The sequence below is a fragment of the Coregonus lavaretus genome (assembly GCF_964263955.1).
Source record: "Coregonus lavaretus genome assembly, chromosome: 3".
NCBI lineage: Eukaryota > Metazoa > Chordata > Actinopteri > Salmoniformes > Salmonidae > Coregonus > Coregonus lavaretus.
This window is the reverse complement of record NC_139990.1, coordinates 12,964,345-12,978,426: the sequence shown is the minus strand read 5'-3', so window position 1 is coordinate 12,978,426 and position 14,082 is coordinate 12,964,345. Positions and strand designations below refer to the sequence as shown.

Below are 14,082 nucleotides of genomic sequence, written 5' to 3'. Positions count from 1 at the left end.
TGTAATAAATGTATTTTGAGGAGAAATACCCCATATGTTAATGTTATAGTTTGGTATATTTCATTCGGTCTGGATTCCCCATATACTGACGTATTTGGTTTAACCCGACTGTATTTCAAGCGTCTGGTCACTCCAACGCATTGATAAGTAACTGTTCTTTCTTCGCGTGGGTCATCTCAACTTGTTGTAGAGTCAACCACTGCAAGGTAAATCCCTCAAATATTTCACATTATGAAATGTCATCATATTTCAGGTTTAGGCCTAAATGTTCAACTTTATGAGCTTGGCTAGGTTTGGTGACAAGTTTAGCGATATAACGGTATCATGCCCTCACTCTCTTACAATTTTGTTGTTTATCGTTAGTTCTTTACATAAGTTGATTTTTTACAAATATAACTTGTCAAATTGTCAAAAGTAACGATGTGGATAGCTGTGATTGCCGTTGCCAAGCTGGTTCTGCCCGCGGTGCGGTGGGCTACAGGTGCTCGCAGGGGTTGGCCGGTTTTGGAGATGCCAACCGCCAAGGGCTACTGACTGTACAATGTAGCCACTAGCTATGTATCATTTAAGCAAGCTTTATAAACATTATTTGTGACATGATAGTGCCCACAGTCCTCCAAAGACATAATAGCCTACTGGAGAACGAGACTGGCATTTGGGTATATTTAAGCAATAAGGGCATGAGGGGGTGTGGTATATGGCCAGTATACCACAGCTAAGGGCTGTTCTTAAGCATATGCAACGCAGAGTGCCTGGATACAGCCCTTAGCCGTGGTATATTGGCCATATACCACAAACCCCCGAGGTGCCTTATTGTTATTATAAATTAGTTACCAACGTAATTAGAGCAGTAAAAATAAATGTTTTGTCATACCAGTGGTATACATCTGATATACCACGGCTGTCAGCCAATCAGCATTCAGGGCTCGAACCACCCATAATTTATAATTATGTTTATAGTTTATAATTGGAATTCAATAGCCTATAATAACACGCAGCTCTCTGTCTGCACCTGCACAGATTATCAGTGATCCAAGAATAAGGATCGAGGTGACCGCTCAGCACGCTCTGCCACTGAACTATTTGGAGGGCATTAAAGCAGCTATAGGAGACTTGACTGTACAAAGCTGTACGATCTTAATAATCTTGCAGCAACAGGAAATGTAAATTATTATGTGGATTATAATTAATGAACATTTTGGTAGCTGATACATTTTTCTTAAGGGAAAATCAAGTCTTAAAAAAATATAGCCTTTTGAGTGACTAAAATATCACCTATAATATTTTTGGGGGAAATATTAGACAAAATTACTTTTTCTCTCATGGCTAACTACTTAAGTCGCTCTGGATAAGAGCGTCTGCTAAATGACTAAAATGTAAAAATGACTGTTGCTTCTACATTGATTAAGTTTGATCATAGTCTCCTGAGTGGCGCAGTGGTCTAAGGCCCTGCATCGCAGTGCTAACTGTGCCACTAGAGATCCTGGTTCGAATCCAGGCTCTGTCGCAGCCGGCCGCGACCGGGAGACTCATGGGCGGCGCACAATTGGCCCAGCGTCGTCCAGGGTAGGGGAGGGAATGGCCGGCAGGGATGTAGCTCAGTTGACAGAGCATGGCGTTTGCAACGCCAGGGTTGTGGGTTCGATTCCCACGGGGGCCAGTATAAAAAAAAATATATGTATTCACTAACTGTAAGTCGCTCTGGATAAGAGCGTCTGCTAAATGACTAAAATGTAAATGTAAATGTATAAAGTTACTGAATGACAGTGAGTGCATTTTTTTTTTTTTTTTTTTCATACTGGCCCCCCGTGGGAATCGAACCCACAACCCTGGTGTTGCAAATGCCATGCTCTACCAACTGAGCTACACAGGACTATTTTTCATCTAGTTTCATCCAAATATCATTACATTTCATGAAAAACATGATTTTGACTGTTGATGGCCTTTAGATTTAAAAGTGAAAATGATCAGTTTTACACTACAAGTTTTATATATCCTGCATTGCAGGAAAGTTCTCCTGCAACAAGGTGATCAAACTAAGATCCTACATCTGTATTGTAGCCCACTATAATGGGAGCCGATGGACAGATAGGGCACAGGCATTCATTCATGGAAGTGAAGTCTCTTTCGCTCTCACACTTATGGAGGTGCGTTCTTTTATACTGTAGTCTTGAAACTTGAAACTAGTCGCGTTTCGTTGTCACCCTCTCGTACAAGCACACACTTTCTGTCATTCTTATCAGACAGATTGAGCTCCACAGAGGCTGTTGAGTCTCCCGGTCACCATTCTCTGGCCACTGTTGCCTGCTTCCAGGAATTGTATTTATTTTGGGCATTGAATGTCAGTTGGACAGAACTACAGAGCCTGTTTGTGTGCGTCCGTTCGTGTTGGTGATAGGCAGCCTGCTGTGTGTGTGTGTGTGTTTGTGTGTGTGTGATGGTGGAGAGGGAAAGGGTCTGTGGCACTGGTATGTGACAATGCACATGGCTTGACATGTGAAATCATGAGGGGAGTTGTTGTTGAGAATAATGGTTGTGACTGACCATATGAAGCTGTGGTTATGAAACTGGTCAGAGATGTTACAAGTGCAGCCATCCACATCAAATTGGTTCTCTGTCATGGAGTCTATGGAGTAGAGAATAAGTCCACTAACAGAGGAGGAGTCTCTCGTGACAGACCGTTACACTGAGATTTGGCTCTAGGTGCCTGAATTAACAGAGGAGTAATATTGTGAAAAGGGGGTTGATTTCCCCCATTTCTTGTGATGAGACAGAGAAATAGGCCTTTTCACAGACAACCTGGTATTGAAAAGGCACATTATTCAGATTGATTGTCTCATCACAGAAAATTACATTTTTTAGATTTTCTTCTCCTTTTCACAATTTTACCTCAGAGTTACGCGTCACCTCAATCTCCCCTTAGCAGAGGTCTGTGTGGAGGTTCACATCAGGTGAGTCCAGTTTACAACGTCTTCCACATTGATAATTGCTGTGGGATCACTACCACCATCCCCCAGGGTAGACTACCGGTGCTTAGCCCAGCTCACTGTGCTCTCCCTGGGGTAACAAGACTAAAACTGTGGGTATTGTCTGGAGTTCTTTTTTACAGAGTGCCCAGTGTGTACAGAGCTATAGAGAGACAAGAGGCTCACTCTAACCCTAACTAACCCTAACCACCAAATATGATTTGTTGGTAACACTTGCACCTGTAGCTAAAATAATGCTTTATAGCTTGTAATAAGAATGTATGAGCCTTTATAATGTCTTAAAACTTAAACTGCCGGGCCTCGCTCCCGCCCCTATTACGTCAATGAGCAGCCATTTTGTATACATTTCATATGCTGTCAGAAAATAGTACGTGTTTTGGAAACCTCATAATCGGCTCTTTCTGATACAATATAGAAATCAAAACATCTTACCTACATGTGACTTTGTAGGAGGATTTGAAAAAGTCACTTTTTGGCGCTTTGGGGAAAATAATGACATGTCCTCTTGAAACTGCTTATAACACAAATTCTGTTCATGATATCGAAATTCTAACAACATACGTGTGTTAAATAGGGGCAGGCAATCGGTAGGTCAAGGCAGGCAAAGAGTCGTAGCGAAACACCAGTCTCAACGTCAACAGTGAAGAGGCGACTCCGGGATGCTGACCTTCTAGGCAGAGTTGCAAAGAAAAACCCATATCTCAGGCTGGCCAATAAAAATAAAAGATGGGCAGTCTGAGATATGGCTTTTTCTTTGCAACTCTGCCTAGAAGGTCAGCATCCCGGAGTCGCCTCTTCACTGTTGACGTTGAGACTGGTGTTTCTTTGCGGGTACTATTTAATGAAGCTGCCAGTTGAGGACCTGTGAGGCGTCTGTTTCTCAAACTAGACACTCTAATGTATTTGTCCTCTTGCTCAGTTGTGCACCGGGGCCTCCCACTCCTCTTTCTATTCTGGTTAGAGCCAGTTTGCGCTGTTCTGTGAAGGGAGTAGTACACAGCGTTGTACGAGACCTTCAGTTTCTTGGCAATTTCTCACATGGAATAGCCTTCATTTCTCAGAACAAGAATAGACTGATGAGTTTCAGAAGAAAGTTATTTGTTTCTGGCCATTTTGAGCCTGTAATCAAACTCACAATTGCTGATGCTCCAGATACTCAACTAAGTCTCTCTGGATAAGAGCGTCTGCTAAATGACGTAAATGTAATGTAATGTAGTCTCAAGAAGGCCAGTTTTATTGCTTCTTTAATCAGCACAACCGTTTTCAGCTGTGCTAACATAATTGCAAAAGGGTTTTCTAATGATCAATTAGCCTTTTAAAATGATAAACTTGGATTAGAAAACACAACGTGCCATTGGAACACAGGACTGATGGTTGCTGATAATGGACCACTGTACGCCTATGTAGATATTCCATAAAAAATCAGCTGTTTCCAGCTACAATAGCCATTTACAACATTAACAATGTCTACACTGTATTTCTGATCAATTTGATGTTATTTTAATGATGTTATTTTAATGGACAAAAAATGTGCTTATCTTTCGAAAACAAGGACATTTCTAAGTGACCCCAAACTTTTGAACGGTAGTGTATATATATTAGTACAGGGCACAAGGTTGACCGACAGTCACAGGGCATTCAGTGAAAACTTTCTCTGACTAACTCACTCTCACTGCTAAGAGGGACTAACAGCTGGTAAGCATAGAGCTTTCAACTGTTCCTTTAGCCGTATGGACTCTTTGGTTGACCGTGTGGACATCTGAAGATTTGCTGAAGGTGTGAGATTTACTGAAGAGCTTATAAACTATTATTAAATGGTTTGTTAACTATTAGTAAACTGCCAGACATAGTACATTTTGGGCATATTAACACATATAAATAATGTTACCATAGTAAATGTACAACATATTTATTAAGATATAGCCTAGAAATAATTTTGTAGACATTTAAATATGGTATGTTGACAGACAACTGCTGTTGCAATAGGCCTGACAGAAACAAAGACATTCTGTCATTAAATGGAATGGCGGTGTTGTGTGTTGACCATGTTGTATATGGTCTGCTCATTTCCGATTCCTGTATTTGTGTTTTCCTCCTCAGGACTTTTATGAATACCGGTAAGCAACAGAAGCCAGTGCTAACAGGCCAGCGGTTCAAGACCAGGAAAAGGGGTGAGTTGAGTTATGACCACAGACAGCTGTCTACGTCCAATGTCAATGCCTAATGTTTACCACGTACAGTATGTTGGCAAGACAACATGCATGGTGTTAAATTGCAATACCAATATGTTGGCAAGACAGCAGACACAGTGTTAAGTTGCAATACCAGATACTTGAACCTGTTTCTTAAATCAACTGCCTCTTTGAGACTGTGTGTAAGATGTCTTGATTATCTTTGAAGTCTCACCGCCATCCAATGTGTCAATGCACACTTTTAGCTCAGATTTCTCCTATTAAGATCTGCTTCTTGGTAAGGGACCGGCAAAGGGATAGCAGGGTACTTCTCTTCTCTCCTCTTCTCTCCTCTACTTTCCTCTCTTCTCTTCTGTTCTCCTGTTTTCTCTCCTCTCCTCTTCTCTTCTCTCTCGCTCCACACATAAACACAGACTATAAACACTCTTCGCTTCTAGGGTTCTGTTTAATCTCTCTGTTACAGCAATATATTGCTGTTGTGGCTTGACATTCCCTCTTACACAACACCGACTACAATCCAGCCTGGCCACAGACTGGGTCCCAGTCATTAAGATGTTAAAGTTCCTAGAATGTCAAAGCATCGGTGTGTGACCATGTAACAGCTAGCCTCAGTGTGAGCAGAGCATGTCACTGTCGCTGGCAGCAGTGGCAGGACACAGGGCAGAGATGAACTAGCCTGGTCCCAGATCTGTTTGTGGTGTCTTGGCAACTCTCAGACATGACAGCACAAACAGATCTAGGACCAGGCTATAGCTGAACTTCCTCCCAGTACAATGGGTGTCATTATGAACATTACTCACAGAGCAGAAGGACATGTAAGTGTTGTAGGAACATTGGGTTCATACTCCGTGGGGCACCTTGTTGATTCTCTTGATCCGTGTGTTGATACCCGGAGAGCTGTTAATGAAGGGGACATCGTTTGGACAATGTGTTCTTTGTGAAAAAGACAGAGGATTAATCAGGGAGGCTAACCCTCCCCCAGGCCAAGTAGCAGCTAGTCCCATCAGGACAGTGTCCCTTGTCCTCATCACACCTTGGCTGGGGAACTGAAGGGCTGTCTGTGAAGCTGCCAAATGTACAACTGTAGCTATACAATATGTATTGACTTTTAGCCCTAGAGATCATTCACTAACATCATGTGCATACGGCAGGGTTCCCCAACTGGCGGCTTGCGGGCGATTCTATTTGGACCCCAAGCTTTCTGAGCAAAAATAAATAAAACAAGTATTTATTTTTATTTTTTATTGTTGGACATAAAAGACTGTAAAAACACCAGGAAATCAACTCCAAGTGATTTACATTTTGGAAATGTGTTCCAAAGTATTCCCACGCATAATAGAGAGATTGAATACAAATGTAAACAAGGTTTGAAATGATTCTGTTTTAGTCAAATATTATATCTGTTTGGGCTTCTTACGGTCAATTTGCAATCTACAAATTATTTGTAATTATGTTCCGGTCCCCCGACCATCCGCTCTAAAAAATCAGCCCGCGGCTGAATCTAGTTGGTGATCCCTGGCATACAGTATATATTATGCATGGTTTACCATACCTCACTTTCTGATGTTAACTGTGTTAGGGTTTGATAAAAATGACTGTATATACAACACTAATGTCCTCCTCTGCCTTGTCCCTCTCCACCCAGATGAAAAGGAGAAGTTTGAGCCCACAGTTTTCAGAGACACAATCATTCTGGGCCTCAACGAAGCAGGAGGGGACCTCGATGCTGTAGCCAAGTTCCTGGACGTTACCGGGTCCCGACTCGACTACCGTCGCTATGCCGACACCCTCTTCGACATCCTCATCGCGGGGAGCATGCTCGGTGAGTGGAGTGCAGTGAATTTAGCAGGCAACTCGAACCCGGTTCCCAGGACTGTCAGTCCATAACGTTAGCCATTACACCAAGAGGTCTGCACCGCTTGATGATGTCGATAGGTGTTATACTAAGGTAGCTACAGTGTTATGGTTATCTGCACCGTGTCAGCTCACTGCTCAGTGGTGGAACATCGTGGTCCTTTCGTATCAGTACTGTGCACAGTGTTACTGTCCCCCAGTGTCCATCCTTGAACCAGCTGATCGAAGTAACCGGGCTGTCCATTCAGGCAAGGACAAACTTACAAACAGATCACAGCTGGCTTTGTCAGATTATCAGGGTCATTTCCCATTATCAAAGACATCCGGGAGAGACTGTTCTTCAGTAGACTGTGCATCATCAAGCTGGAGGCATGCACCTGCATGAACCCACCTGCATGAAGTTTGGCATGCACCTGCATGAAGTTTGTTAGAACACAAGGCAAGAAAGGAAAATCCTACACTTGTGGTACTAGGCTTTAGAAACGTAATTCATGTCCAAATCGGAAATATATACACTACTGTGATGGAGCAATACTGTAGCCTCTGTCTTGTTGACTGCTGGTCAATGTTAAGCGAGTGAACTGCTGTGACCTGCCTTTATGTGCCTAAGCTGGTAGATTTACCCTATAATCACTCTGTCTTTCTCCCCACCCACTCCTTGTTTACATGGATGGGTCCTCACACACACAGTCTGTCTCTGACCGGCTCACACACACACACGCACACACATACACACGCTATCTCTCTTGCACACGCACACAGACACACATTCACACACGCTCATTCACATCCTGACATGTTTAATCTGTGTAGAATTAGTTGCTGTCTGTCTCTGTCCAGCTCATACACACGCACACGTAGGACTCTCTGCCAGACCTGTGTCAGTCTCTGCATGTCAATCTCCATTAGAGATAACAAGGTTTACCCTGCTCCTATAATCCTATAATAAGAACCTGTCAGTGGCAGGGGAGAGACAGAGCAGCACAGAGGGAGACCAGGGATATAGATGTAGGATCTTAATTTGACCTATTTCTTAACAGCTAAATAATCTTGCAGCAACTGGATCTGAATGTTTTGTCCATAATGTTACTTGATTGGTAGTTAGGCTGTTAGCTGGACAAAAGTAGGCTGCATGAAAAGTGGAAAACTGTTAATATAACTGTGTGTTAGTGTGGGCTTTCAGTTAATTTAAATTTATATCACAAAGCTCACCTGCATTTCCTGCGATGCAAAAAAATTCTCAGCAACAAAAGAGTGATCATGTTAAGATCCTACATCGGTACCTGGTCATCCACCAAAATAAGCCATCCTCTCAGGGAAGCAGATTAGCCTTTAGTTTAGCATAGAGGCTCAGCTCCTGGTTCACACACATGCACTCATGAAGGCAACGCATGAAGGACATTCAGACACACACACCCCACACACACACTCACACACACACAGTCAAAACATTTTAGTAAGTGATTATATTGTTAATCCACAACAGTCCTTAAAAGCGGATTCAAAGTAACAACAATTGTAAAAGCATTAGATCCAGTATAACAGGTTGCAGTTTGGACTCTAAGCCCTCAGATACTGTATCCTCAAACAAGAAGAGATTAAAACATTGGATCAGACTGCATCAAGAGCCATCCATTTTACAACTAGATGACAGACATGTTATACATACATTATGTTTTAGTCAGATTTAGCAGACGGTCTTATCCAGAGCGATTTACAATCAATTTATTCAACTAAAGTAGGTAAAACCACCTTTCACAATCATTACAAGTAAAAGCTATCCGTTAAGACCAGAGATGGGAAAGGCCCATGTTAACAGGATTTAAAGATTTAACCTTTAACCCTGGTGACTTTCCCGCTTTGTATGTCTCAGCTCCCGGCGGGACGCGCATTGATGAGGGGGACAAGGCCAAGTTGACAGAACATTGTGTGTTTACAACCAAGGAGAACCATGCCAACCTCCGCCGCTATGCTCAGGTTGGTATACACATACACACAGACAGACAGACAGACGGACACACATGAATGAATGAATGAATGAATGAATGAATGAATGAATGAATTCACGAACACGCACATGCACACACACGCATGCATACACATACACTCTCTCTCTGTCTCACCATTGACTCACATCCTCAAACGTTAGCCTACATTTTCTACCAAGGGATGGGGGCTGGGGGTGGAGGGGATTTTGGAGTTAAGACACCTGCAGTAAAGTGGTATTAGACCTGCTAATACCCACCAAACCCTGGGGAGTATCCAGTTTGTCAACACTCCACGATGACATCCTTTTAATATAATCCTCCTGGATTAAACTCACAGCACTCCTGCACGATCTGTCTCTAACTCTGTCTGCCTCTCTCTTTCTTTCTTTCTTTATCTCTCTCTCTCTCTCTCTCTCTCTCTCTCTCTCTCTCTCTGTCTCCCTCCCAGCCTTCTGTCTGTCACTGAATCTCATGTCCCTCTGTGTGTCTGTGCGTTTCTGAAGGTTTTTAACAAGCTGATCAGGAGGTACAAGTACCTGCAGAATGCCTTTGAGGAGGAAGTCAAAAAGGTAAAGTATTCACAGGAAACAGTCTCATGAAGTCCCTTTAACTTTTATACTTCAGTTTTTCATTCTCCTACGTACTTGTGATGAGATGACATATCTTAAGGTGTGTAGACATTTTGTATCCTATTGTCTTTAGTTTACATAATTGTGTTGTCCTGATTGATTGATTAATTGATTGATTGATGGATGTTTTATCCTGTGTATGTAGCTTATGCTGTTCCTGAAGGCATTCAGTGAATCAGAGCAAACCAAGCTGGCTATTTTGACTGGTATCCTATTGGCTAACGGCACTCTGCCCCCGCCCATCCTCACCAGCCTCTTCAGCGACAATGTTGTCAAGGAAGGTGAGTGTGTGTGTGTGTAGGGGGGGTTCGATTTCTTGAAGCATATATTTATTTATCTGTTTTTCTTCCAATTTGTTCTCTTACTCTTGGTATCTTGCAGGTATCTCTGCGTCCTTTGCGGTGAAGATGTTCAAGGCATGGATATCTGAGAAAGATGCCAATGCAGTCACCTCAGCCCTGAGGAAGGCTAGCCTGGATAAGAAACTCCTGGTAAGAAACACTTTAGGCAGGTAGCCTAGAGCAGTGATTTCCAACCTTATGTAAAATAATTCTGAGACTCCGCGAATGGTGGTCCTCAAGAGCTTTTGACAGTGATTTGGTAGTCCCCGGAATGGAAAAGGTCGGGAACCACTGGCCTAGAGGTTAGAGAGCCTCTTTTATTGTGCTCCGATTATATTTCAGCCACAAGATGGAGCTGTTGAGTGAATTTGTAGTTCAATGGAAGTTGTTTGAGCCTAGACTTGTTGTTTCTCTAGGAGCTGTTTCCTGCCAACAAGCAGAACGTGGAGCACTTCTCCAAGTACTTCAAAGAGGCAGGGCTGAAGGAGCTGTCAGACTTCATGCGTGTGCAGCAGTCTCAGGGAACACGCAAGGAGCTGCAGAAAGAACTGCAGGAGCGCCTCTCTCAGGACTGCCCCATACGAGAGGTACAGTACCAGATACAGTGCCTTGCAAAAGTATTCATCCCCCTTGGCGTTTTTCCTATTCTGTTGCATTACAACCTGTAATTTAAATGGATTTTTATTTGGATTTCAAAAAAATTCAATTGAATAAATCACGGAAAAGTGGTGCCTGCACATGTATTCACCCCCTTTGCTATGAAGCCCCTAAATAAGATCTGGTGCAACCAATTACCTTCAGAAGTCACATAATTAGTTAAATAAAGTCCACCTGTGTGCAATCTAAGTGTCACATGATCTGTCACATGATCTCAGTATATATACACCTGTTCTGAAAGGCTCCAGAGTCTGCAACACCAATAAGCAAGGGGCACCACCAAGCAAGCGGCACCATGAAGCCAAGGAGCTCTCCAAACAGGTCAAGTTGTGGAGAAGTACAGATCAGGGTTGGGTTATAAAAAAATATCCAAAACTTTGAACATCCCACGGAGCACCATTAAATCCATTATTAAAAAATTAAAAGAATATGGCACCACAACAAACCTGCCAAGAGAGGGCCGCCCACAAAAACTCACGAACCAGGCAAGGAGGGCATTAATCAGAGAGGCAACAAAGAGACCAAAGATAACCCTGAAGGAGCTGCAAAGCTCCACAGTGGAGATTGGAGTATCTGTCCATAGGACAACTTGAAGCCGTACACTCCACAGAGCTGCGCTTAACGGAAGAGTGGCCAGAAAAAAAACATTGCTTAAAGAAAAAAATAAGCAAACACATGCCAAAAGGCATGTGGAAATGGAAGCTTTTTGGCCATCAAGGAAAACGCTATGTCTGGCGCAAACCCAACACCTAGCATCACCCCGAGAACACCATCCCCACAGTGAAGCATGGTGGTGGCAGCATCATGCTGTGGGGATGTCTTTCATCTGCAGGGACTGGGAAACTGGTCAGAATTGAAGGAATGATGGATGGCGCTAAATACAGGGAAATTCTTGAGAGAAACCTGTTTCAGTCTTCCAGAGATTTGACACTGGGAGGGAGGTTCACCTTCCAGCAGGACAATGACCCTAAGCATACTGCTAAAGCAACACTGGAGTGGTTTAAGGGGAAACATTTAAATGTCTTGGAATGGCCTAGTCAAAGCCCAGACATCAATTCAATTGAGGATCTGTGGTATGACTTAAAGATTGCTGTACACCAGCGGAACCCATCCAACTTGAAGGAGCTGGAGCTGTTTTGCCTTGAAGAATGGGTAAAAATCCCAGTGGCTAGATGTGCCAAGCTTATAGAGACATACCCCAAGAGACTTGCAGCTGTAATTGCTGCAAAAGGTGGCTCTACAAAGTACTGACTTTGGGGGGGTAAATAGTTATGCACGCTCAAGTTTTCTGTTTTTTTGTCTTATTTCTTGTTTGTTTCACAATAAAAAATATTTTGCATCTTCAAAGTGGTAGTCATGTTGTGTAAATCAAATGATACAAACCCCCCAAAAATCCATTTTAATTCCAGGTTGTAAGGCAAAAAAATAGGGAAAATACGAAGTGGGGTGAAAACCTTCGCATGCCACTGAACCATGTCCTGCCTGTCACGATCGTCGAACACAGTGGACCAATGCGCAGCGTGGAATGAGAACATACTTTTATTTATTAGAGTACCACACGAACAAAACAACAAAACGATACGTGACGTCCTTGGTAACAGACACAAACCATACACGGAACAAGATCCCCCAAACACTGTGGCAAAACAGGCTGCATAAGTATGGTTCCCAATCAGAGACAACAAGCAACAGCTGACACTCGTTGCCTCTGATTGAGAACCACCCCGGCCAACACAGAAACACATGAGCTAGATAAAGAACCTATAACCCAAACACATAGAAACTACACACCCTGGCTCAACATAACAGAGTCCCAGAGCCAGGGCGTGACACTGCCGTTGTACTCTTGAACAAGCACCAAGAGAGCTGCATTGCGCCCCACCCTGTGCTTCCAACCCCTCATTGGGGTGTGTTTGTTTATCTCTGGGTTGGGTTGTATAAGCAAAAATAATAAATTCCATTCTTCTGTGGTTCTAGATGGTAGTGTACGTCAAGGAGGAGATGAAAAGGAGTGACCTCCAGGAGCAGGCTGTGATTGGTCTGCTGTGGAACATTCTCATGAACGCTGTGGAGTGGAACAAGAAGGAGGAGTTGGTCACCGAGCAAGCCCTTAAACACCTTAAAGTACGTTATCCTAACATCAACCATTAATAATGTAAATCACTCCTAACCTAACCACTCTATAACAACATGAGAGCTGGTCACTTTGGAGGCTCTCAAACACCTCGAACACTAACATCAACCATGAATGAATGAATGAATGAATGACTTTGTTGGTGGGGTGTGTATCTTCTCCCTTTCAGCATTATGCTCCCCTGCTAGCAGCGTTCAGCACCCAGGGCCAGTCAGAGCTGGTGCTGCTACTAAGGATCCAGGAGTATTGCTATGACAACATCCACTTCATGAAGTCCTTCTCCAAGATAGTGGTGCTCTTCTACAAAGGTCAGTATTATCATCTTATACAGGACACTGTTTCACACTATTTCTATGTAGAAAAAGAAAGAAATGGTCTCTCTTTCATTTGTCTTAGTAGTCAGGTTGGGGTCAATTGCATTTAAATTTAGGAAGTAAACTGAAATTCCAATTTCACATAAATTCACATAACTTCTCCTTGTGGTGCTATGCTAATTGTTCCTGTTCTGTCTCTCTTCTCTCCACCCAGCTGACGTGTTGAGTGAGGAGGCCATTCTGAGGTGGTACAAAGACACTCACACCACCAAAGGGAAAGGTGTCTTTGTCGAGCAGATGAAGAAGTTTGTTGAGTGGCTGCAGAATGCAGAAGAGGGTAACGTTTACATTTAAATACAAGTTCAAGTTGAAGGTTACATTTACAGGTAACCTAATCTGTAACTGAATATAAAACCATTGCATTTTCAGAAAATCATTGTTGAATCAATGAAACTGGACTATTAACGTTCTATTGGGCTCCCGAATGGTGCAGTGGTCTAAGGCACTGCATCCCTGTAGCTCAGTTGGTAGAGCATGGTGCTTGCAACGCCAGGGTTGTGGGTACAATTCACATGGGGGGCCAGTATGAAACCCCCTCCCCCCAAAAAAACATGTATGATCTTGATAAGAGTGTCTGTTAAATGATGTAAATGTAAATCTCAGTGCTTGAGGCGTCACTACAGACCCCCTGGTTCGATTACAGGCTGTATCACAACCGGCCATGATTGGGAGTCCCATAGGGCGGTGCACAATTGGCCCAGCGTCGTCCGGGTTTGGCCGGTGTAGGCCGTCATTGTAAATAAGAATTTGTTCTTAACTGACTTGCCTAGTTAAATAAAGGTAAAAAAAAGAAATAGACTTCCTGTTGGGCTGTAATGTGCTCTCAACTGTAATTCCTGTTTTCACCACGAAGAGGAGCTGTTTAGTCATAATCTCCTTGTTTATTTTCCCCTGTAGAGTCTGAGTCTGAGGGAGAGGAGGACTAG

The 14,082-nt window shown here is 43.1% G+C and overlaps 1 protein-coding gene across 1 annotated transcript; it reads left to right on the top strand.

The window, feature by feature from the left end:
- Positions 1-130: 130 nt before the first annotated feature.
- bzw2 (basic leucine zipper and W2 domains 2) lies at positions 131-14,082 on the top strand (the record flags this gene model as incomplete). Its single annotated transcript, XM_084155704.1, has 12 exons — positions 131-206; positions 5,088-5,158; positions 6,825-7,001; positions 8,907-9,010; positions 9,525-9,590; positions 9,796-9,931; positions 10,032-10,141; positions 10,408-10,578; positions 12,626-12,772; positions 12,952-13,090; positions 13,311-13,433; positions 14,054-14,082. The coding sequence occupies exons 2-12, from the start codon at positions 5,095-5,097 to the stop codon at positions 14,080-14,082; spliced, it is 1,266 nt and encodes a 421-aa protein (XP_084011830.1). The 5' UTR covers positions 131-206; positions 5,088-5,094.